Source organism: Aquarana catesbeiana, linkage group LG03 (assembly GCF_042186555.1).
Source record: "Aquarana catesbeiana isolate 2022-GZ linkage group LG03, ASM4218655v1, whole genome shotgun sequence".
Taxonomy (NCBI): Eukaryota; Metazoa; Chordata; class Amphibia; order Anura; family Ranidae; genus Aquarana; species Aquarana catesbeiana.
This window is the reverse complement of record NC_133326.1, coordinates 333,751,004-333,777,724: the sequence shown is the minus strand read 5'-3', so window position 1 is coordinate 333,777,724 and position 26,721 is coordinate 333,751,004. Positions and strand designations below refer to the sequence as shown.

The 26,721-nt window shown below is 38.6% G+C and overlaps 1 protein-coding gene across 2 annotated transcripts in view; it reads left to right on the top strand.

The window, feature by feature from the left end:
- CPLX2 (complexin 2) overlaps positions 1–26,721 on the top strand; it is a 357,329-nt gene that overhangs the window by 311,002 nt on the left and 19,606 nt on the right. For both annotated transcript variants that reach the window (XM_073620543.1, XM_073620542.1), the window contains exon 3: positions 3,910–4,085. In XM_073620543.1, coding sequence (XP_073476644.1) covers positions 3,910–4,085 — 176 coding nt within the window. The remainder of the gene's footprint in view (positions 1–3,909; positions 4,086–26,721) is intronic.

The following is a 26,721-nucleotide window of genomic DNA, read 5'->3' as shown; positions in this document are numbered from 1 at the left end:
GCGTATGGTCTGAGAATTGACAGGCTGACCCTCCCCCCACCCCTTCAACCTCTGCAGCAATGCTGGCAACACTCATACATCTATTTCCCAAAGACAACTTCTGGATATGACTCTGAGCATGTGCACTCAACTTCTTTGGTCGACCATGGCGAGGTCTGTTCTGAGTATAAACTGTCCTATTAAACCGCTGCATGGTCTTGGCCACCATGCTGCAGCTCAGTTTCAGGGTCTTGGCAATCTTCTTATAGCCTAGGCCATCTTTATGTAGAGCAACAATTCTTTTTTTCAGATCCTCAGAGAGTTCTTTGCCATGAGGTGCCATGTTGAACTTCCAGTGACTAGTATGAGAGAGTGAGAGCGATATCATCAAATTTAACACACCTGCTCCCCATTCACAACTGAGACCTTTTAACACTAACAAGTCACATGACAATGCCGAGGGAAAATGGCTATTTGGGCCCAATTTGGACATTTTCACTTAGGAGTGTACTCACTTTTGTTTCCAGCGGTTTAGACATTATTGGCTGTGTGTTGAGTTATTTTGAGGGGACAGCAAATTTACATTGTTATACAAGCTGTACTACTTTACTTTACACTACTTTACATTATAGGAAAGTGTAATTTCTTCAGTGTTGTCACATGAAAAGATGTAATAAAATATTTACAAAAATGTAAGGGGTATACTCACTTTTGTGAGATACTGTAAATTCTGATAAATAATGTGGTGGCAGTTACCATTTTGTATAAGGCCCCTTTCACACGAACGGACCATCTATCCGTTTTTCTTCCATCCGTCAACGGACGACAATACATTCCTATGGGCAAATGGATGACTATCTGTTACCATCCGTTAACCTCCGCTTCCGATTTTATTCATTTTTTTTAACGTACAATGTTACATTGAGATCCGTGAAAACGGATATTAAGTGATGTTAATGGACAATGTCCGTCAACGTCTGATCAGTTAAGATATGTTTTGAAGAAATATTTTTTTTTTGTTTATCTGTGAACTCAACCTATGACCCAGGCAGTAGTTGGACAATAAGAAGTACATTGGAAGTACATCCCCAAGGAGAACCATGGCCAGAGATGTCTCCCAGGAGCAGCTCCTAGTCACAATCTGCTTTTTCTTGCTCTACTTTCTCCACATATAGGCAAATATGACAAACAATGTCACTCTGTCCCAAACATTGTTGGAATCCATTGCACAACGCAGATAGCACACACAAGGACAAGGACAAAAGAAGGACACAGCAAGGACAAGTCATTCACTGAAAACTGCAATGCAGCATGGGAGGAGCAATGCTTTCTGGGTAATGCCATCAAAGCCACAGAAACTGCTGTAAACGGATGTAAACGGATGCAAAAACGGATGTAAACGGGTAAATTAATGGATGTAAACGGATGTTAACGGAATGGAATACGGATAAAGAAGGATGAAGCAATGGATAAAAACTGATACGTTTTTAACATGGCTAAATTGATGGTGCCCGTGTGAATTAATCTTAATCGTGCAACTGTTTTTCACATCAAAGTGAAAAATGCACTCAAATAATGACATAAAAAAAAATTTTGGGGTACAAAATAATGAGATGAGGTTGTGTTAAGTAAATAGATGTCGAATTTGGCAAGCTTCTAAATTGCGCACACCTGTGAAACAGCAAAAAATAAGGTACCCAAAGTTGTCTATAGACGACACATTAAAAGCCTTTACAGCTCATCAATTTACAGTTAACAGGGAATCACGTTCCTAGAATTTTCGCTCTCAGTCTGGCATGCGTGCCAATACCTAATATGCATTGTGCAATCATAGGATAGGGGCTTTTTAAAAATTGCTTGAGGTTTTTTAAAATGTATTTTTATTAACTTTAATTTTTAAAACATTTTTTCACTTATTTTTATTACTATGTCAATGGGGCTGTGATAGCAATATGTTTTACAGTTTGACAGTTTAGTCTCGGTGACAAAACTGTCAAACTTGCAGCCTAGCCCCATAGATTACCAGGAGAGATGATTCTTATGTCCCGTACACATGGTCGGACATTGATCGGATATTCCGACAACAAAATCCTAGGATTTTTTCCGACGGATGTTGGCTCAAACTTGTCTTGCATACACACGGTCACACAAAGTTGTCGGAAAATCCAATCATTCTGAACGCGGTGACGTAAAACACGTACGTCGGGACTATAAACGGGGCAGTAGCCAATAGCTTTCATCTCTTTATTTATTCTGAGCATGCGTGGCACTTTGAGCGTCGGATTTGTGTATACACGATCGGAAATTCCGACAAAGGATTTTGTTGTAGGAAAATTTTATAGCCTGCTCTCAAACTTTGTGTGTCGGAAAATCCGATGGAAAATGTGTGATGGAGCCTACACACGGTCGGAATTTCCGACAACAAGGTCCTATCACACATTTTCCATTGGAAAATCCAGCCGTGTGTACGGGGCATTAGTGTCATGTTTGAGGTTCGACTGTTACTTTGATAGCTGGCCCCATTTATTGTATCAGGAGTGCTGACAACAAATTTTGCATGAATGACAGTAAAAACAGATTGCAACCATCAAATGCAAACCATCAAATGCAAACTCATTAAATGGGTAAAACCATATTTGTAAAAATATAATAAAATAGGACAAATAACTTTAACTATAGCATTGGAGAGGCTATTAACACCAAAGATAAAATTATTCAACTTTTTTTTTTCTATAGAAAAATATAAAATGTATACATAAAAAAAAGGTCTTACAGTTTACAATGCATCAGTTTCTAGAGTATATATCATCGCAAATTATATGCCAACCCTATTTTATAGCAAAGTAGTTCACATGGGTACATCATAGACACTTTTCTGAACTCAATCAGTCAACATGTTTCACATAACAGTCCACTTCTTCAGGACTGAACACATCGTAGCCTCCCTGGAGGTTTTCCCGAGTGTGGCTCGGGGTTAAAATTCAGTACCATTAGCGGTAACCCCAAGCCACACTCGGGATCGCATTGCAGGATCCTGGGGCGGCATTACTTACCTTGTCCCCGGGATCCTGCGATGTCACCCGCAGTGTTCGAGGGCTCCGTCCTCCTCCGAAGCCTCTCCGTGCCAGGCTCCGTTCCCTGCGAGCGGCGCGACGCACGGGGGCGGAGCCTGGCGGCAAATTAAAAAAAAGTAAAAATCATAACACATACAGTACTGTAATCTTACAGATTACAGTACTGTATGAAATGATTTCACATCCCTTTTGTCCCCAGTGCTTTGGCCCATGCCCTGCATGCAGTTTTATATGATATATACTGTTCTTTCTGCCTGGAAACTGGAGATTGTCCATAGCAACCAAAAAGTGTCCCTTTACGTCAAAAGTGGCTAGAAAACAGCGATAGTAAATTAGAACACTTGCAGAATTGAGCGATAGTGAATTGTGGGGCAATTTATTTTATTACTATTTTTTTTTTTTTTTTAATTATTTATTTTTATTTATTATATTATAATTTATGTTTTTGTGTTTCAAACTTTATCATACCCGGGATATCTACTAGACTCTGGTTTGGACAGATTTAAGTGTGTTATTGATAAGATTTACAGACCTACAATATAAAACGCCAAATTTCCATGCAAAATAATGGTACCGCTTTCAGCACCTAAAATCCGAAATAATCATACCGCCAGGGAGGTTAAGCTGTGCATATGGTGATCCAGATTTTACAAAAAGCATGCTAGATACTGTATATTGATGAAAAATTGCTCTATGAAAACTGTCTCCAATACTTTGGGATTTTTTAAAAACAAAAGGGAAATTTTATACAACTACCTTTGATATGATGATATGCAGATTTTGTAGGAATGATGCAGGCAGAAACCAACTGATTTTTTTTAACACAGATTAAATATATCTATGTTCTTCTGTTCAGGGGCAACAAAGGATATGGGAAAGATGTTGGGAGGTGAAGAGGAAAAAGATCCAGATGCCCAGAAAAAGGAAGAAGAGAGACAAGAAGCTCTACGCCAACAAGAGGATGAAAGGAAGGCAAAGCATGCCCGAATGGAAGCAGAAAGGGAGAAAGTCCGGCAACAAATAAGAGATAAGGTACTTTATTATCATCAATTTATATTGGACATTAATAGCTACAGTATCTCACAAAAGTGAGTACACCCCTCACATTTTTGTAAATATTTTATTATATCTTTTCATGTGACAACACTGAAGAAATGACACTTTGCTATGATGATGCTGTCTGTTTTCACTACATGGGTTTCCTTTTTTAAGATTAAGAGTATTTGCATAATGCTATGAATAAAGTACCTGGGAATAACTTCTAATTTCAAGAAAATGTTATTACGTGTTAGGGTGCGCTCTGTTAAGGCAACCCAAATATTTTGAATGGGCTGGCAGCACAGCCTGATACACCAAAAAAAAGACCAGATCTTTATTTTTTTTGCACAGCACATAACAGCGCATAACCTATGTGTTATGATGCACAGCAGAGCAGGTGCATTGCCAACTATTGTAATAGTGCATTGGGGGGGGGGTCCATTTAAAATAATTTTTACCGCAACACAACACAGTCTGTTGTTAATATGCAGTGCGGTAAAACGTGTGTTTTACTGCACAATACCGCAACACAAATTATCTTTTACAATGATCCTGAATATATTTATATAACATATAATTTCCACACAAGCCATTTTGTAAATTAAAAATATCTTATCATTTAAATATGCAAAAAATCTTTGATTTTTTTAAATCTTCTAAAATGCAACCTGCAGGTGTTCTGTATCTAATCTAATTTCCTGGTTGTAGGATTGGTTTACTGCTTGCCCCTAAAGTCTCCTAATAGGCTGAAGTAAATTTTAAATCCTAACAGGTTTTTTGTTACCTTAAATAGTTTGTTTGGACCAAGCTGGTCCAAACAAACTATTTCCTGTGGCCGCTGTCAGTTCTGTACATAGAATATACAGCACTGTGTTCCGGCAGCAGTGTGGAGACTTCCAGTCTGTTACCAGAATAAAAGAAGATCTGGCTATTCAGCCATTCACAGGAAACCTTTTTTTATGAACAAATACAAGGTTTATTTTGATTGGTGGAGAGGAGGGTGGATGACATCTTGATCACCACCTCAGATAATCAGAGGAAGCCTTGTATTAATTCATAAAAATAAAAGGCTTCCTTTGAATGGCTCAGCAGAACAGATCTTGTTCCTCACAGCAAAAAAAATGTATTTCTCCTATATCAGGTCACACAGGTTCAAATAGCTGGCATAGTGAGGTGCTTGGTTCTTTAAATGACAGGTACACAGCCATATAGAAGATGGATCCACAGCACTGACACGGACGCTGAAGTGAGGTGATAAAAGAAAACAGTGCACCGCACCCATGTCATAAAAAATCAAGGCACCTTTATTAAAATATAGTAAATATACACATTACAGCGTTGAAAGTGGTGCTCTTTAGCCAACCCAGCAGATGTTGCATAAGGCAGTCTCCTCTGATTCTGTTGGCCTGCGGTGGGGGATGGAGAGGCTGAAGGACCTGCTCACAGACAGAAATAGGGGGCATCCTTGTTGCTAGAGTAAGCAGCTCAGTTTCACAGCAGAGAATTCACTTTTGAGTCTAATCTCCAAATCCGTAATACTTTGCAAACAGAGAGGGTCTGAGGGCAAATAGCTTAAAAATGTAAAATAGACTTGCCACAAATCCATTATATTGTAGAGTGTCCCTATAACATTTTACCTAAGCACCTCTGGGATCCACATATAACAGTTATCCATTAGGTGTGAACCCCATCTACTGTGATAGAATAACTAAGGAGATAAGGATAGGCCATAAAGCATTAAAAGCCCTTTAAACTTCCTATGCCAACCAATCTGAGGCAACTATAATGCATATACATACTGTATATTGAGCTAAATGTCACCCACAGAACTTGGAACTTCCAGAAGAAATCACGAAATGATCAGTGATGTAAATATCATTATCTGAATCTTCTGAGTACCTAATCACCTTTCAGTACACTTCCATGCATAAGTAACGTCAACACCTGCGTATGTTCTATCAAAAATACACAGCTGTGAGGAAGCCATGAGGATTCGACTTTTATGTTTTAAGAGTTAAAGAGATCCTATCACCAAATAAAAAAATTGCAGGTAAAAGTACAGAAAAAATCAAACATACTAAAAGCTGATTCATGTTTTTTTTTCTTAAATAAACCTTTTTGTTTAATTCATTTGCAATGGAATACAATCACCCCAGAAAGAAATGATACCTCATCACAGCCAGAACCCCCCCCCCCCCCCCAACCTGCTGTCATGTCATAGCTTTAACCTCTTGAGGGAGTGTCTAATTACTGTCTGTGCTGGTCCAGCTCCTGTGCCCCATACCACCCGACCTAGCCTTTATGCAGCTGTCAGGGTAGGAGCAAAGGGGACTACTATAGGAGGCAGATATGACCCTCCTAAAGTCTTTTAAATTTATATATCATCTTTGCCAATACAACTTTATAACAGGAATTTTTTTTTTTTTTTTTGCTTATAGCATCTGCAACCAACTGGATCACCTGTTTATGTTGGTTTCCTCCAGGTGAACTTCTCAGTCCAAAAAAAGTAGTAGGTTATTGATCTGCCCCGACTGGTTTTAAATCTAAACTTTAGTTTTTAAAAAAACAAACATGTTTGCTCAACAGAGGAGCCTCCACCTCCCAGTGTTAGTAGTGCATATAATAAAGAATAGCCCACAATGTGCAGACATCTGAATTTTGTAGAAATCTTCACTGCAGGGCTGCCCTGTCCTCTTGTGTATTTGTTTTCGTCCAAATGCATTTTCATCCGAATTTCGGGTATTTTCATTATCGTTTTAACAAGCGATAACTAGTGTGCAGAAACCAAAAACCGAAAGATCCAACATAAACAAATGCTTTATTTTAATTTTCGTTGCGACAACAGTTCGATATAGATAGGAGGTTACACATGACACTGACAATAGGGATCTGTGTCCATCGAACCTGTGGTCAAATGTGCCTAACCTTAGCTCTATTAGTCCAAGATTATTCTACATAGAGAGAAAAGATTTGACATAGAGAGAAAAGATTCAACATTATAGAGACAATAACAAAAAAGGTCGAATGTGCCTAACCTAACTCTATTAGTCCAAGATTATTCGACATAGAGAGAAAAGATTCGACATGAAGATTCGACGAAGCAGTCGCCGCGAGCGGACATTTATGGTTAAATGCTCTGCCCATAGGCTATAGAAGAATTCTAATGTTGGTTGACTAGTAATAACAATTAATAAATATAATTATTACTAGTGTCATACAACATTAGAATTCTTCTATAGCTTGTAGGCGGAAGTGTACGATTGCGGCATCGTACAGTTTAGCTGCTCCATCAAATCTTCTTAGAACATTCGACAGACACCATAAGCCTTCAATGACAGATTCGACCTCAATTATTTCGGATTTTCGGATGAATGCATTTTTTAAAGAAACAAAATAAATAAAAACGAATTTTGGGAGTAACTAAATATTTTTTGGACAAAAAGGAAATTCCGAAATGAAATATTTCAGTGTGCACATGTCTACTGGGGGGTAAATAGCTTTGGATCACAGACTCAGCTGCACTAAAGATGATCTGACAAGGGATATACACTGCCTGTAACATGATCTGTGAATGGGTCAGTGTGTGATCAGTCACATGATTCTCTCCCCTATTCACAGATCATGTTAAATGCAGTGTAATCAAGGAAAGAACTTTTCTCAATGGAGAATAGGGCAGGAGAGGGTGTCTCTCTATCAGATCATCTTTAGTGCAGCTGAACCTGGAGATATGAAGCTGTTAACCACCAGAGCACCGAAAGTTCAGCAGTAGGAAGAGGACAGGGCAGCCCTGGAGTGAAGATTTCTGCTGAATCCACCAGCCCGCACACCATAGGACATACTTTATTAAGTAATGTAACTAAGACTGGCTATATATTATATCATTTTCTTGTACAATTTTTCTTTGGATTTACCAAAACCATATAATATGAGGTCAAATCTAAACAAGTTCAATTTGTATGCAATCAGGCAGGCCCTTGCAGTATGTAGTTGAAGGTAAATCTAAAGGAAATTGAATAAGAAAATCGTATAATGTATGGACAGCTTTAAACTGTAACGAAAACATGTTTTTTTTAGCTAAACTTTAGGTTTAAAGGAATCTTTAAAGGGGTTGTAAGCCCTCAAGGTTTTTCACCTTAATGTATTCTATGCATTAAGGTGAAAAACCTCCTGTCATGCAGCAGCCCCCCCCAGTCCCCCTTTTACTTACCTGAGCACCGTAATTCCTGCGACGGGAACAAGCACACCAGCTCCAGGCAGTGTCTCATGTCCTAATTGGATAGATTGATAGCAGCACAGCCATTGGCTCCCACTGCTGTCAATCAAATCCAATGATGCGGACGCCGGGGGGGCAGGGTCAAGTTCTGCTGTCTGTGTCAATAGATGCAGCAGGAAGACTCAGGAGCGCGTCTGCATGGGTGTCCTGAAGGAGAGCGCTTCTCTGACGGGGCACTCGAGAAGAGGAGGAGCCATCAGCGCCGCTGAGGGACCCCAGAAGAGGAGGATCGGGGCCCCTCAGCAAAACCAACTGCACAGAGGAGGTAAGTATGATATGTTTGTTATTAAAAAAAACAAGGGTTTAGTGACCCTTTAAGGACTGTCTATCCTCTAAACTCAGCATTTGTCAGTATTATCTACAGTGAATGTACATATATGTATAAACTAAACAGGTGTTCAGTAGCAATGAAAAACACAGCTGCATTGTACAAGTACCTCACTGCATTTGGAGAAATGAAATCACAATGTTAACATTATGTAACTGCTTAATTCAAAAAATATTGCTTGGATAATTACGACACAATAAATGTGATTATAGCAACAGCTGGTGGATGAAACAAGCCGGTGCCAGGCCCACATCCCCTGCAGTTCTATGAGTTCAGGGTGAAAGCATAAAGAAAACATGAGTTTACAGGGAGCAGTAATGAAATAAATATAGTTAGGATTCATCAAGCGTGCATGGGCTGTACTGCATTCTGGACGCACAATAGCAGATGTTGCACAATGTCTGGACAATGACAGGAAATGTGTTTCAGATGAATACATGCATACCATTTACTTTGATTAGCAATCCATTCTGCAACTATAGTTGGATTTCTACTATTTATTGAATCATAGCTTCTAAGTCCCTTTTTAAAGGCCAATTTCATGTTCCTGCTATGTATCATACTGCAACACAGGACACTAAATTAATAACCAAAGTCATTAGTATATATTACTTCTTTTGTTTAACCATTCCTATAATGGTTTTTGACATGTCTGATTTGTGTTCAATGTTAAATATCTAAATTCTGCTTATTGCCATAGGGGTGTCTACAGTTTTCCGCAGTTTATCATATATAGACATAATATGCCAGTTATTCAGAGCTCTAGCAACATGTAGTCTCAATATTTCACTTTGAGCACAATGGATATTTCAAAAATGTATACAGTCGTTCTGACACTTGGTAAAAAAATAAATAAAAATTCAGAAGTTAGAGCATTCCTCTTCAATATCACTCAAAGAAGATTTGAAATTTGCAGAAATATTTTCAGTAATACTAATGTAGTGTTACTAATATACAGATATGTGGAAAGCAACAATTAGCATGATTTGTATGCTTTTAGTGCAATTTTGTGATCACATTACATACACAGATTAGTGTTCCCTGACTCGCCCAAAGGGGTGATTTACTAAATAAGATGAGACTTTCACAAATAAAATTTGACTTTGTAAATTTTGTGAAGTTATAAATGCAGTGATTTTGAATACCTAATTATGTGCAAGGAGAATGAAGCTTTCAGATGTTTAGGTGTCTCAAAAGAATACAGCCTATTCCCTTTGCAAAATAACATTCACTCTTTAATAAACCCACCCCGATGTTTAATCAGATGCTTTTCTAAATTGAGGGAATTGAAATTTCTACGTTGAGAGAAAACCATATGCATGCTGCCTAGATTTTATTAGCAAATGTAGACCCTAACTGAACAACATTTGGTGTATTTTACTAAAACACTGTGTGTGTGTGTGTGTGTGTGTGTGTGTGTGTGTGTGTGGGGGGGGGGGGGGGGGGTGCTTTTTAAATGACCTGTGTCTAATATATTTCAAAAATGTGAGGGGTGTACTCACTTTTGTGAGATACTGTATATTTGAAAATTGATCAATCCTGATTTACTAATGGCCTATCTCATTTCTTGAGGCCTTAAAATACCAGGACAGAATGCACCCCCGCCCCCCATGTCCCTTTTTGGAAAGTTGACAGTCCAAGGTAATTCATAAGAGGCATGGCAAGCTTTTTGAAGTAAGTATTCTTTGTCACGATTTTTGGGAAAATTAAGAAATTAAAATTTTTTTTTTTAACAATGTTCTTTTTTCATACTGTCACCAGAGCAGTACAGTGTCATCATATAACTGATGTGGCAGTGATCAGGGACATTGACTGGTGACAGTATGTAATAAAGAAAATAACTTTTTAAATTGTTTACCATTTTCACATTTTTTATTACATTTTTTCTTCATTCTTTATGATTTTTTTTTTACACACTGTCACCAGAGTAGTACAGTGTTACCATAGTGACACTGTACTACTCTGGGGAATTTTTCTTTTTTATTGTGGCACATTGCGATTGCTTATAACAGTGATGTCTGCTATAGGCAATCCTTTTTTATGAATGGCATCCATTCATTCACAGCCATACTTTGAGTACTATAGTGATTATCTTTGATTGGCCACAGCTAATCACACGGTACAGATGGGCTGTGATTGGCCCTGTCTGTACCACGAGATCACTAGAACCAATCACAGAGATCAACACAATAATACACAATGAATGGCTACAAATGAAAGTCATTCATTGTGTGCACTAGCCATGTGATCTGCTGTGATTGGTCACAGCGATCACATGGTACTGGCAGTAGCCCAGTACACTGACTTGTCATTTTTAATCTTTGGGAAGATGTCATATGCGGTCCACCCAGAGTCAGAAAGCTCCCACTTGGCCATAATATTACTGTAGACTGGGCAGGAAGTGGTTAAGAGCAACTCTGAGTTGGCATGCAGAGAGATGCCAGTGCTCACAGTGGGGTCTTTAGAGCTAAGAAGTTGTCATAATTATGACAGCTTCCCGCACAGGACTCTCTGGTTAGTATGAAGCCCAGCATCATAACAACCCATGATTCATACTCGACCCCATTTAGCTGCCAGTGGGAAATTCCCTGGCCAACAGCCGAAAGTAAACAAAGGGGTGGGAATGCTGGTAATGTTATTACCCATAAATGGCAATGGCCATATTTGGACAATGATGTTTTCAGCACACATCTGTGCATTGTGTGTCAGCAAGGTCAATTGTAGTCTTAATTGGAAGAGAATGTGACAGGATGGCAATGCAGAGGAAAAACCGATAGACAGTAAAAGAGCGTTGTCACCCTGTAAGAGGAAGTACCTAAACAAGGAGAATCTTCCGTCACCAGTTTTTTTTTTATTTAAAGCTAAAGCTACAAATGACATGATTTTGGCTAAAAAAAGATATGCTTGTCAAAAGAAATGGCTTGTCTTTACTATATGAAAAGCTATTTAAACACCCTGCTTTTATCAAGTTTGCCACCTTCTAATGCTATACAATGCTGTACAAAGCTAGCTATGACTCAAGTGAAATCCAGCTATTAAGCTATGCAGAAAACATCAGGATATCTCTGAAATAGAGATAAATGGTAAATCTAAGTCAGCATCCTTCATTAGTTATTGTTTAGAAGGGGTGCAAAACCAGTAATGCAAAAGGTGAAATTCTCAGGATTGTCAGAACTATATTTTTGAAAGACCTTCAGCAAATACTAAGTCTACTTTACAAGTGTTTTAAGCAGTCAGAGATCAGTCATGGAATTGATTGTACAGCATTTGCTAGCATTCAGTAAGTAACAGTAATGATATAGACATAAGTACAAAAGGAGAACTTTAGTATATTAAAACTGCCAACATTTAGCTCACTCTTCTTTCCAGATTCATAAGTGGCTAAAAAAAATTGATGCAGATTTTAAAAAATACTTTTGATAATCAGAGCTGTTCCAGACCACCTTGTCGGAAATGTGAAATCAGGCTTGTATTGTTTTAATAACAGTCGACAAATGTCTATTGTATAGGAAGGATCTTCACTGCTTTCCCCTGCTGTTAAAGGAAAGTGGGATAGAACCAATGAGCCATGACTTCCTCTATCTGTTATTTTGTCACCCAAGAGTGGCAGGGACAGAATCAATGGTCCATGGTTCCCTTCTTAAACTTGCCTCATTTAATACAAGGTCACCTTCAGGCAAACGCATCAGTTTCCTATTTTCTGTTTCAAACCATTTTGTTACGTTCATAAATGTAAAAATTGAATATCTAAGCCAGTATGATGATTTTATTTATGCCTATGTGAGGGACCAGCAATTAAAATAATGATACAAATAAAGAACCCATATAATATTGAACTCCAGACACATGTTAAAATACCATTTAATCTAGTTGTTTATTTTAAAATAGTTAAAGAAGTATTACAGTGGTTCTAAAGCCTAAACATTTTTTACCTTAATACAGTGTCAGTATAATCCCTTCACTCCCCTTTCTGCTTACCTGAGCCGTCACTCAATCCAACGCTGTGCCATGTGTAGCAGCTCTCCCTGCTTTCAAAGGCTTTGCTGGTGCAGCAGGAGCCATTGGTTTTTGCTGCTGTCAATCAAGTTCTGTGACAAGTGATCGGGTGAGCAGGGTTGGACCAAGCAGTCTGTGTTTATGGATGCAGGCAGTGCGGATCAGGATTGAGCCCACAGGTTTGTCACAATAGGAAGTGACTTCCAATGGTGGCACAATGAGAAGAGGAGGAACCAGGAGCGCTGGTGGAGGTCCGAGAGCAGGATTAGGGTCATTCTGTGCAATTCCATTGCACAGAGCAAGTAAGTATATCATGTTTGCTATTGTTTATTTATAAAAAATATTTTGACTTTACAATCACCTTAAACCCATAAATAAACATGTACTATATTGCAACTTCTGAGATGTGATGGCTATGTTTGTTCATGTTAGCTTTAGTTAGCTCATGTTAGCTATAGTTTGGCTTCCATTTGTTAGTGTATCTCTCCCCAGACTGAAATTCTGCCTTTTAAAGGTGTCTCTGTTGCTCCTTCATCCAGAATATAGGCACTCTAATGCAGAGTTGTGCTACTGGCCAGATCGTGAGGTGAAAACAGAGAGGAAAAAAAGCCTAAAAAAAATAAAAATAATTCAGCCGCCACATCTAATGACTAGTCAGCTGCAGTATATTAATTTTTTTTCTTTGGATTTAATACCACTTTAAGTGTATGTTTATAAATAGCTAGAACAAATACCTGAATCTCTCTTGATATCAGACTGACATTACATGCATAGTATCATTCAGACTGAGAGAGCAAATGTCTTCTTTCACATGGCCAGTCCGCCTGACGGACTCCGCTTTGTTTAGCGGGGGGATCAATCCACTCATCCCTGCTGAGCCGGCTGATGACAGGTCCATCTCCACTCCCTGTGCTGAGACAGATCTGTCAGTGCCCCGCTCTCCTCTATGGGGAGATCAGATAAATACAGTCCACCTGGAAAATAGGGTCTCCATCCATCTGGATTTCACAGGTAGGATCGGATTGGATATCGGCAGATGTCAGCAGACATGTCACTGCTGACATATAGCAGCACAGCCATTGGCACCCGCTGCTGTCAATCAAATCAAATGCTGTGGGCACCGGGGGCGGGGGGCGAGTCCAGAATTTGTGTTTATGGAGCACTGCAACCACCCTGCAACTGTATGCATTGCATGCAGTTGCAGCATAGTGATGATGCATTTAAAGGGTTTGTAAACCCTTGTGTTTTTTCACCCTAATGCATCCTATGCATAAAGGTGAAAAAACACCTGGCATTGACTGGCCCCCCAGCCCCCCCCCCCATTTTACTTACACGAGCCCTGGAACTTCACCTGGCGGAGACGCGCTCTTCCTTTGCCCGGGGTTTTCGGCTCCTGATTGGATAGATTGATAGCAGGGCAGTCATTGGCTCCCGCTGCTGTCAATCATATCCAATGACGCAGGCGCTGGGTGGCGGGGCCGAGTCTGGAATTCGTGTCTATGGATGCAAATGCTGGACTCGGGAGCGTGCCTGCAAGGTAACCCCCCCAAGAGAGCGCTTCTCCTAGGGGGTTATCTGATGCGAGGAGGAGCCGCGAGAGCTGCCGAGGGACCCCAGAATAGGAGGACCAGGGCCACTCTGTGCAAAATGAGCGGCACAGTGGAGGTAAGTATGACATGTTTGTTATTTTTAAAAAAATAAAACACAAAGGTTTACAGATGATACCTGACTGTCAGTCACTAGCTCTCTGCTTTGCACCTCCAGCGCTCACTGGAACACAGGGCTGTGGAGGGGGCGGGAGGGGCTGGCTCAGGCTGAACCAAGTGCCAGTCCAGGCATATGGGTGGATCCTGACCATATGGTCAGGATGCTTCCTAAGCCTGGACTGGCTAAGTGACGTAAGCCGACAGTAGACTCTAGCCTGGTGTTGGCCGAAAACAGGTTACAGGAGTGCAGAACGAAGTGCATTTCTATGACCTACAGGAGAAGTATAGCCAAAATAGCTCTGGTAATGCTTCTTCATAAGGATGAATTCCATATATAGATATTTATACATAAATACATTGGTCCAGCTTGGACACTAATGTATGTCAGGGTGCCCTTAAGAATGAATAGCAATGCAGCACACCAATGTGCTTTTTTTTTTTTAACCTAATTGGGCTACCAGTGCAAGGCCATTGCCTGGAAAAACATATAGTATGTGACATTTTTGTTAAGAAATGCACCACAACATAAAGGATTTGCATTGTGATTCACTGCAGACCAAGTGCACACTACTCTAGTTGTTCATTCTAAATAAACTGCACCTTAACCCAAGCTACTTACTGCTGTGCATTGATGCATGTTGAAATGCTCATTATCGCAACACACAGGTCTGAAGAGGACATTAGATTACTGCACTGTACATGTACGTTGCTTTTTTAGCATTCTAATTTACCTGGCCTGGTTTTGGAAAAGATTATCAGTACATAATGATATCTATTCATTCATTTTGCTTCAGGTTGTGAAGGTAATCAAGATCAGTTTCGGGGGGCAGGTGGGGGAGGCTGCATGCAGAAGGTTTCTTACCTTCATGCATAGAATGAATGAGGGTAAAGAAAAACTTATGCTTTTACAACCACTTTAAGCTGAGAATATATACAGAAAATACCTGTTGATCTTGCCAGAAATGTATCCTTGTCATTTCATGTGAGCTGAAAAGGCAGCACATACACTCTTATCTTTGGTGTGTGAACTACAAATCTTACCAATCTACCACCGAATGAACATTATCAATAGGAAAATAAAGAGGAAAAAGCAAGAAAAAAAAAGAAAACGAATGCAGCCACCACATCTAAGGACAGTACAAATTATTTTTTTTTGTTTTAAGTTTAGATACGCTTTAACCTTTTTACTACCCCCACTGGATTATTCAGAGTGTCCCCATGCCTCCACCAAGCTGCCCAAATAATCATCACCAGTCATACTAGGGTCTTCACTTTAAATATGGAAGGTTAGGAACAGAACAGATGAAATAAGGATTTTATATTTTTTTTATATATAAAAACATCAAATAACAAATACACAGGTTAGATACAACTAGTAAGAACTTGACATTGCTTTTGTGCTATCAAAACAAGAAATTGAGGTACAATTGCTGAGAATATTACACGCCTGTCACATCACGTTTCTCCATTTCTCCATTTGGAGTTCAGTTTTTAAAACTGCAGAGGATCTTAACATTTCTTTCAATTCACAGATCAAGTCTCATACCCTATAATTTGGTTTCCATACCCCAGGAGTCCCTGTCATAGGATAATATTGCTGACTGTCATTTATAAGTCCACTTTAGATGGAAATGATTGTTTGAAAAGAAAAAAAAAGTTACCGGTACACAGACATCAAATTTTCTAAAATAGTTTCCTCTGCAGGTGTGGAAACATGTGCTTATATTAATTAATCTATTTAGCTGCTCTTTTACATGAAGTCACTTTTTGCTTTTAAGAGAGTAAGTTGTTATTGGGGTTAAGCATGAATTTGTGCACCCAGCCTTAAATAATATAATTATAGTTTAATGTTTGACTTGGGTATTTTAGATATATATGTGCTTCCTTTTTAGCATTAGGTTTGTATAGGTTCAATCAATTAAATGATACTGATTGATATTGCATTCAGATTGCTGTCTTTAACAAAGAGCAAAAAATATTAGTCATATGATTAAAAATAAATAATCATTATAGCAAATAATACATGTTTTAGATTTTTAAAAGTAAACAGCCTGCATAAAAGTAGTCTCAAAGGGAGCTGCTACCACCTTGATTAGCAGAAAACCTCTGTCTACTGCTATAATTTAATAAAAGATAATAAATAAAATAAAAGGGCTAATAAAAATAATCTCAGTCATCTCTGCTACCTGCTCTCAAGAAGTACCCTTATGCCGCGTACACACGACTGGACTTTCCGTCAGAATAGACTCCGACGGTCTTTTCGACGGACTTCCGACGGAGTTACGCTGAAACGGACTTGCCTATACACGATCACACCAAAGTCTGATCGTTTAGAACGCGATGATGTACGACGGGACTAGAAAAAGAATTTCAATAGCCAGTAGCCAATAACTGCACTTGCGTCGTTTTTGGTCTGTCGGAATAGCATACAGATGAGCGGTTTTCCCAAGAGGAACTGATTCCATTGGAAAGATTTGAAACATGTTCTATTTCTAGGTCCGTCAGAATTTTAGAAAGAAAAAGTCCAGTGAAGCCCATACACGATTGGAATGTCCGACGGAATGATTCCGTCTGACCTTTTCTGCCGGAAAGTCCGGTCATGTGTACACAGCATAAGGTATAAATGGTTAAAATTGAGGTCAGGTTTACTTTAAAGTGGCACCAAAGTCTATTTTTTTTTTTTTTATCCTAATGCATTATATGCAATAAGGTGTCCTACCTCCCTCTCTCCCTCTGCCCCTAAACACTTACTTGGCTCCACTGCTCCACTGCTGTCTCCAGCTCCAGCACTGCTCCCTGGGGTCATTGCTGCTGTCAGTTCATTGCTCCTGTGAGGAGGGATCAGAGGTGTGGCTTACCGGAGCTGTGTGTGTCTATAGATGCACACTGATGAGCTCAGGATCCTACAGCAGTGTGCACATAAAACCCAGCTTACTACAGTAGGCACCTGGAGGAGGAAGGAGGTGGCAACACTGTTTAGTCCTGCCAGAAGAGAAGGAAAGCGATTGTTCTGTACAGTATCATTGCATAGAGCAATTAAGTATAGTCTCTTTCATTAAAAAAAAAAAAGTGCCTTTAGTATCACTTTAAAAAACAGATCCCCATATTAGGAGGATGTAGACACAAATAAGCTCTTTAAAAAGGGCATTTATAATTATGTTTTACTGATTAATCATCTTTTCAGTCCTCTAATGACTGTTTATCTTTAAAGTGAATGAATGTCCCCTCCAAGTCTATGTTTATAACATAATTTAATAGCATTCTAGGATTTTAAAATGAAAGTCAGTTTTACTTTAAAGAACAGATCCCCATATTAGGAAGATGTAGACACATATGAGCTCTTTAAATAAGGTGTTTATAATAATGCAATACTGAATATTCATTTATTTATCAGCCCTGAAATTACTGGTTATCTTTAAGGTAAACGACTGTCCCCAGCCCTGCCAAGTCCATGTTTATTATATTGTTTAATAGCATTCTAGGATTTTAAAATTGAAGTCAGGTTCACTTTAAAGAACAGATCCCCATATTAGGAAGTTGTAGACGCATATGAACTCTTTAAATAGGGCATTTATAATAATGTAATACTGGATATTCATTTATTTATCAGCCCTGTAATTACTGGTTATCTTTAAGGTAAATGGCTGTCCCCGCCAAGTCCATGTTTATTATATAGTTTAATAGCATTCTAGAATTTCAGTTCTTTTCATCTCGTTTCAGTTATCATTAATGTTTAATGTGGAAAGAGGTATACTGTATAAAGGACACATATGTATTTTCATTTCAAGGATAATTAAAAGTCAAAACTGCATTACTGAAATTTTAGAATTTGTATTCTATCTAAGATCTGTTGATCCATCTCTCTGGTCTGTGGGGAGGGGGTGTCTTTATACATGAAGCAACAGACAGAACAGCTGGTGTCATTTGTCCCTGCGATCCATTCCTGCCTGACTGCTTACACAGCATTTCAAAGACAATTTAGAAAATGCTGTTATTATCGCAAGATCAGTAAGAGATGATAAAGAAAACAATTACTATGAGCAGATACAGTCGTTAATGTGAAACAGAAAACTTATTTCACATGTTCAAAGGCAAAACACAAAAAAAACGTAGTCTAGCTCTAGGATTTATAAAAATAATGTTGTATTGGTATCAGGCCCTTAGGCAGCCTAAATAATAAAATAATAAAAATTCTTAAGACTTTTTTTATGTTTAAATGCCAAGCAAATGCTGTTTTATTTTCTTAGCTGACATCTTTTGCGACTAACATCCCTTTTAAGAATGTTCTAGTTTTTTTTTTTAAGACAAATGAATAATGCTCTTAGCATTAGCAACATTTAAAATTAAGTAAAGCAGTAAAATAAGTAGTGAAATGCCAAGTAAATGCTGTTTTATTTTCTTAGCTGACATCTTTTGTGACTAACATCCTTTTTAAGAATGTTCTGTTTTTTCTTTTTTTAAGACAAATGAATAATGCTTTTTGCATTACCAACATTTAGATATAAGTGAAGCAGTAAAATAATTAGTTAACAGCCCAACAATATTTAGTGTATTATTTTAATGCCTATTCCTTTTTTTAAACCCACACATTGTATTTGTAATTTGTGTATATTAAAAGTTTTTTTATTTAATTATGTACACTTATATAGTCCTCATAGTCCGCCAAAAAGAATCTGATTATAGATGAATACATTACATGGATTGCACAATCTCCTTTAGATTTGACAACGACTGACTAAATTGATTGGATTGTTTTTAGGTAGAGTCTTGGGTTATATGCATGGGTTACAGACCTTCACTCTAAAATTCAAATTTGCAACAGTCTAACCCTCCCCTCTCCACAATAAAAAAAAACAGTTTTTAGCAAAAATATGTATTATATTTATAATAATATAATATTTTTATTTAAAGTGATACTAAATGATATCCTTATTCACCAACAAGGTCCATCGAAAACCACTACTTAATGGCTCTGTTCTTTTCTTACTGGGTTTTTCTGGCTCCTTGTATTGTACTCCATGAGCTCCAGAATCTCTCCTTTTTCCCCTTAATTCCACTTGTTTGGAAGAAGCAGTGTATGTTAATTGCATTAAAAAAATGGAGCTGCGCTAACAATACTGAATAAGTGAAATAATAAAAACACTTAAAAAAAATATAAAATCATGATGTTGAACATAGTCCAATAAACAGTATAAAATAACTTGTTGAAAAATGTGAAGAAATCTCAAATAACACCACAATGGAATAAAGAATTGCACTTACATAGAAAGCTTTAAAACAAAGCATTGTATAAAAAAAGCCAGCCAGCTCACTAACACCCATCCTCTCAGGACTGCTACGCGATGACGTCAACACGTCACTTCTCCCGACGTTTGTTTCGTCACAATCTGACATCATCCAGGGGCATGGGTGATGCACTGACACATCTCAATTTAAAGTATCGGGGAACCACGCCTCATTCTGATTCATAGGCAGTGGAACTCTATCATTCATATTGGAGTCTGGAAGGTTAGCCCATACACCATTGGATCATGTCCATATTAAAACACAGAAAGGGGAAAACCTTTACAGAAAAATAAAAGACTAGAAAGTATATATACCAGTCTCTAGTTCCAAATTATTATATAAATTCACTAGGAAGGTCTAAAAAGGACTGGTTGTGTATGAACATATTATCATTGCCATGAGCTATACCAATAAAGGTATAAGGGAAAACTCTGACCAAAATAAATTGATAAAAGGTTTAAAATGTGGATTAACACTATATCCTAAATCTAATTACTTAAAAAAGAGAGAAAGAGGGGGGAAGTTATCGGAGATAACACTCAACGTTAACCCCCCAGTGAGTATAAGTGATGGTATCTCTATCAGTATAAAAAAGTCAGAAACTAAATTAGGTATTATCAATACCCAATCTGACTATTGTCCGCACTGGAGGGGTAGCTCCCTGGTGAGGGAAATATTGAGAGCCAAAATGTCTTGGATCCATAGAATAAAATGTTATGTTCCTTTGGGATTGAATGTTGATGTAGATATTAATGCTTTCATAGATAATTCTTAAGGTCATTGTATGGACATGTGAACTTGTTCTGAACCCTAGGTGGCAGTGTTTAATTAAATAAATATAAGAACTCCCCTTTTTTTCCATTCTTTTTTTTTGGGAAGTTTCTCTCGTCTTTAATAAGTAGATTATTTTAAATCATTCCCCTTACCATTTCATTGTCAGATGACCTCTTAGAATTGGTCAGATTGGGTATTGATAAAACCTTATTTAGTTTCTGACTTTTTTATACTAATAGAGATACCATCAATTATACCCATTCTCTCTTTTTTAAGTAATTAGGTTTAGGAAATAGTGTTAATCCACATTTTAAACTTTTTATCAATTTATTTTGGTCGGAGTTTCCCCTTATACCTTTATTGGTATAGCTCATGGCCATGATAATATGTTCATACACAACCTGTCCTTATTAGACCTTCCTAGTGAATTTATATGTTTATTTGGTAAGAGGGACTGGTATATATACTTTCTAGTATTTTATTATTGTGTAAAGGTTCTCCCCTTTCTGTGTTTTAATGTGGACATGATCCAGTGGTATATGGGATAACCTCCCAGACTCCAATATGGATGATAGAGTTCCGCTGCCTTTGACTTAGAACAAGGCGTGGTTCTCCCAATACTTTCAATTGCGATGTGTCAGTGCGTCACCCGTGTCCCTGGACGACATCAGATTGTGACGAAATGTACATCGGAAGAAGTGACGTGCTGACATCATCGGGTAGCAGTCCTGAGAGGACGGGTATTGGTGAGCCGGCCAGTTTTTTTATACAATGCATTATTTGAAAGCTTTCTATGTAAGTGCAATGCTTTATTAAAATTATCAGTGCTTTACCTGATTTACACTATGGGTACAGGCGGTCCCCGGGTTACAAACAAGATAGAGTCTGTAGGTTTGTTCTTAAGTTGAATATGTTTGTAAGTCAGAACAGGTACATTTCTTAAGTGTAGCTCTAGATAAAAAATCTATTTTTAAGCTTTTTGGATAGCATAGGGAAGGGTTAACACCCCTGTGAAGTTTGTTTTGCTGTCTATATCCCTATTCAGAAGATTTTACTTCACTTTCTGTCCCAATGACAATTGGATTTTGAAAATTTTGGTTTGTTGTGGAAATAAGCCTTGGTGATCAAGCATCAGTGGAGGTACCTTTTTTCCATAATAACCCTTACAGGAGTGAATTTCCCTTCCTAGGGGTAGATTTCCTCTCACTTCCTGTTGTCTCCTTCCGTTTGTAAGTAGGAGTCGTTTGTAAGTCGGATGTTTGTAACTAGGGGACTGCCTGTATACGTTTCTGATGTATGCTTATGAACATTGGAGAGATCAAGGTAACTGGGTCCTGGCTTATTTCTTGTTTGCAACATTCAAGCACTCTCCTGTGAGCTAACATTTCCATACTTCCAGGATAAAGGCCCTGGCTTATACTGCTTGTCTTCTGGTAAGCTCACACTTTATGTGGTGGAGGTGCACATGTCCGTTGTGGTGTTATTTGAGATTTCTTCACTTATTTCAACTATCAAGTTATTTTATACTGTTTATTGGACTATGTTCAACATCATGATTGTATATGTTTTTTAAGTGTTTTTATTATTTCACTTATTTAGTATTGTTAGCGCAGCTCTATTTTTTAAATTCTTGTTTGTCACTATTGAGTAGCGTGTTTTTTTTTTCTATTTTATGTTAATTGCAGTCATGCACACTAGTAATCCATTCATCCATAATTTATAGTCCATAGTCCATCTAGGGAGTGAGCATGAGAGGGTGGCTACATTCCTGCATACAGTGGGACAATGAAGAATGAATGTAGCCACCCTCTAACAGGAAGTCAGATCACAGTAGTTAAAAAAGGAACACGGAGAGTAGGAGGAGGCTGAGAGCAATAGAATGTACTTTCTGAGTTAAAAAACATACTTTAATAGGTTTTCTTCTTCTAAACCAGAGTTTACCATCACTTTCACCCAAGACCTGCCTTTGCTTAGGCATAAATGCCATATCCCAGGAAGCAACAGGCTTACAGACAGCTTGGGAGAAAGGCGGATCTGGGGCTGCATCATCATAGGGCTGGCTGCAGGAATCTAGATGAGACAGCAGGCTCCACGCATAAAAGATAGGAATATGACAGTGAAGGACAGTGCAGTGGAAGAACAGGGGAGGTGGGATATTACAGGATTCTTTGGGCTTGTAAGTATGTTTTTCCTGTATAAAGAGCATCAAAGGTACTTGGTAATTGGGAATAATTTTTTAGGGGCATGGGTGAAGTTTTTATTAAAGTCTAAATCACATTGTCTATTACTGCCACTTCCAATTCCAGTACTCCTGCCTTCTTTGTGATGCACCAGGCTAAACGACAGCCCTCAAATGTGGCCCTGCTTAAAATTAGCTGTACCTGCATGTGACAACAATGATAAAAGCACTCTGAGCTAACCGGGTAAGAGTAAAGATAAACTTGTGATAGACTGTACTGCCAGTATATTGGCAATGGCAGTTTATTGACACTAGCTGGATGGGAAAGAGGGTTAAAAATATTTTAGATATGCTAGGAGGGTATCTAAAAAAGTATCATAATTAGGAAACAATGGCAGCACCTCAAGCTCAGACAACTTAAAATAGGCTGTCTGGTAATGTTAGGGATTCATATGATTTGGGGTTTATGGGGAAACTCCTCTACAGCAGTGCTGACATTGGGAGCTGAGAATGTGGATGACCAGTCTATACAAATATATTTGCTTTATGTATCTCAACTGTCTGTCTGTGAGCAGTGAATCACAACATATGACAGATGGTGGGTTGGCACAAAGAATGGGATGTAAAGTATGATGCAGTACAGAACAACTTTGCACAGGGTTTCTCAACCAGGGCTCCATGGAACCCTAGGGTTCCTCTGAAGGTTGCTAGGGGTTCCTTGAGCAATGAGCAAGTTCTGCCTCTCATGTTCCTACTGACACTATTGATCTTTTTAGCTATTTATAAGGGGGTTACGCTTTCCAACGACCACAAATGTAAAGAGCATTCTTACCACTGACTATCACACTAATATATTATGAGTTATAGATATAGTCATGTTTTGCAGAGGTTCCCTGAAATTTCAAGGGTTCCTCTGTATTAAAAGGGTTAAGAGAGGCTGATTTAACAGATAACTCAGTGAAAAATACACTGGTGATACAACTCACAGTCAGGGTTGTGGGCTGCTGGATATCCAAAGCCAAAATAATACCACTAGTACAGAAATAATTGTCTGACCATCTAAATGGTTCAAATTAGATAACAGTCATAATTTGAAAAACACTTGCGCTAGAGAGCAAAGCTACAATTTGCAATTGGTAAAGTCTGAGAACTTAGGTGTTCTTGGAGTCAGAAGTCCTTTTTAACGGGCTTCGATGGGCACCTGCAGAGTGCTTTTGACATCACTTTAGGATGCATCTGAGATCTTTCAGAATTCATTGCAGGTGAAGTTGACCTGCATTTGACATGCTTCAGTTTCTTAAAATGGAACTGAACTCAAAAAGTGAAGATTTGATATGTCATAGGGTGTTACATTTGCCTAAGCAGTAACCTGAAAATGTTTCAAACAGAGTAAAAAGTCTTGCGAGCTACCTACTGAGAGTAAAAAGTTATATGGACAGCTGCTGGCACTAATTACGTACCCATATAGCCATGCAAAAGCATAAGAATATAAAGACATTTGTGCGGCGTTATCTACCTGTTGTTTTGCTATTACAGCAGTGATAAGAATTAAAGTATCAATAGTGCTATATAATACTCAACTGTGCCTCGATAGTGTGATATTGTTTTATAACATCAATTTATTGTACAAAAAAGCCCCGGTCCAGGGTAGTCACATGGGCCTGGTGCATCAGTGCACCACTCTACTCAAAGCATTAAAACACTGGGAAATTGTTGAGGTCATAGATTTCTCCACTGTAAGACAGACCAGCTGCCTCATGCACTGTCCTGTCCCCCCCCCTAGCGGTGCACTGACGCACCAGACCTATGTGAGTACCCTGTACTGGGGCTTTTTTGTACAATAAATTAATGTTATAAAACAACATCACACTATCGAGCCTTTTTTCCTACTGTTTACATATGAGGAGACAGCGCTACTGAGCAGCTCGGGATCCTGCAGTTAACTTAGAATCCAGAGGTGATTCACATGCGTGATTTGACCAAGCTCAAATGTGAGGTCGCACGCTCAGAGGTGGGCGGCTATTACCTAAGGGTGGGGAGCACCAGAGTGTGGACACTGCAACACAGTTTTTGATAATTTCTATCAATAAATTCACAGATAGCAAAACAACAGGTTGATAGCGCTGCATTTTCTTTATCTTTTTAACCTGAAAATGTTTCCTTTGTCATTATTTTCTCCTAAAAAATTATTGTGCAGTTCCTGGTGTGTGAGTGTGCCTAGGCACTCCAGTGCTTTAAATCTGCAGAGTGATATTATCTAACTGGTAGTATCACGATACAATGTTGTATTTGGAGTGAGATTTAGTGACTTCTTTGCTATAATGCTCACTGTTCTCCTAACTGGAAGTATAAGGAAGCAAATCCCCGCCTTTACTAAGATCACCTCCACACAAAGACCCAGTACAGAGCAAGACAAGGTAGGTTAGTAATGGGGAAAGATCTGATGCTGGTTCTAGTCCTTTGCCCTCTATCTGCCTTTTTTCACAGTTCATTTTGGGAAAATTAACTCTATTTTCAGGCTTGAGTCCTTCTGTGTTGCAGCCAGTAATGCTGAGTCATCTGAAAGGCAGAGACAGGTGCAGTAACTGGAGTATCCCTAGCCTGGCACTGACAATTCAGCTGCTGTTATTGTTGCTCACTGTGGTAGGTTTCTGGACCTGAATAGGCCTGTTATTCTGTTCCCAGTTGTAAACGTTAATCCGTTTGTCAACTGTCTTCCAAAAGGTACAGTGTGCTCAGCTGATAGGTGTACATTGCACCCAAAGAGGAAAACTAAAATATTAAATCTGCCAAGACAAAATGTAGGTCTGCAAAGTGTTCTGTCAATTAAGGAAATGTGTACTGGGCTAAAATAGTAGACTTCTGAAGCTGATATCTTGCTGAAGGTACTAGTTGCCTGGCTTCAATACCTTCTGAGACATTGAACTAGAGTAATCATGCAGATCAGAAAATTCAGAACTCCTGTCGCATATATTAGTAGTTCATATTTGTGACTTAAGTACTGACGCCTATGGATTATCACAATAGCCAGAGAACATTTATTTTCAGAAGGATGTGTCAGCTATGCCAATCCTTGTTGTTTCTCACTTCAGGTTTATTATTAAGCCTGGAGGTTTTTCACATTTATTGATTTATTGAGTGTGGTAAAACAAAATCAACACATCCTATAGCCTGTGACTTAGTGAGTCTATGCCTATACCCTCCCCCCCAATCTCCAGTGGGGACCTAATGAAATAAGTCTTACATGTGATGGTTCATACAGATTAAGCTAGTCATACAAATAGAATCTTGACATTATACATTTGAGAAATCACACTTTCACTTCCATTTTTATTTTTATATGTATTTTTTTTAATTGCAAAACAAGTGAAGACATAAAATGGTGGTGTCTATCATCTGCAAGAAGATGGGACTGAAATTTACCAGTTTGGTGGTGCTGTAGTTTTTGTCTGTTTTCATTTCTATCCTTTAATAAACAGTATTGAATCTACCAATTTGTTATTTACTGATGGATCGTGATCATGTTTGCCATTCCTAGTTGTTGGAAAGTGGATAAAATTGACTGAAAATTGCCACTTGAATGCCATATTTAGACCCCAATATACAATAATAGCTGTAAAAGTGTTTGTAACCCTAAAAAATACAAAAATGGATCCTGTTCCCTTATAGCAGGTTAAACAGCACAATGCTTGTGCTGTCTAACCTGCCCCTGTCTCAATTGTAAAATACCTGTCTGATCCTGCCTGTTTCTGCCCTCCCCCTGTAAACTGACCATGGTTTATCATGGCTGCTGGGCCCTGACACCGTGGTCAGTTTATCTGCCTCCGTCATCCGCAGCTCTACTCTGTCCTCCCCCCCTCCCCTTCCTGCCTGTCAGCTCTGTGTGTCTGTCTGAGCTGTCCCTGCCCCCCTCCTCCTGCCGCTATTCATAGTACATTTAACTTTAACAAATTTCACTGCCTGCCCCTCTCTTTTATCCAGAGATAATGCACAGTGCAAGTGTTTATTGAAAACAAAGCCTCTAAATACATTTTATAGATATCTTCAGGCCAGCCACATGACTCCCAGCTGCTCTGCTACTCCAATCC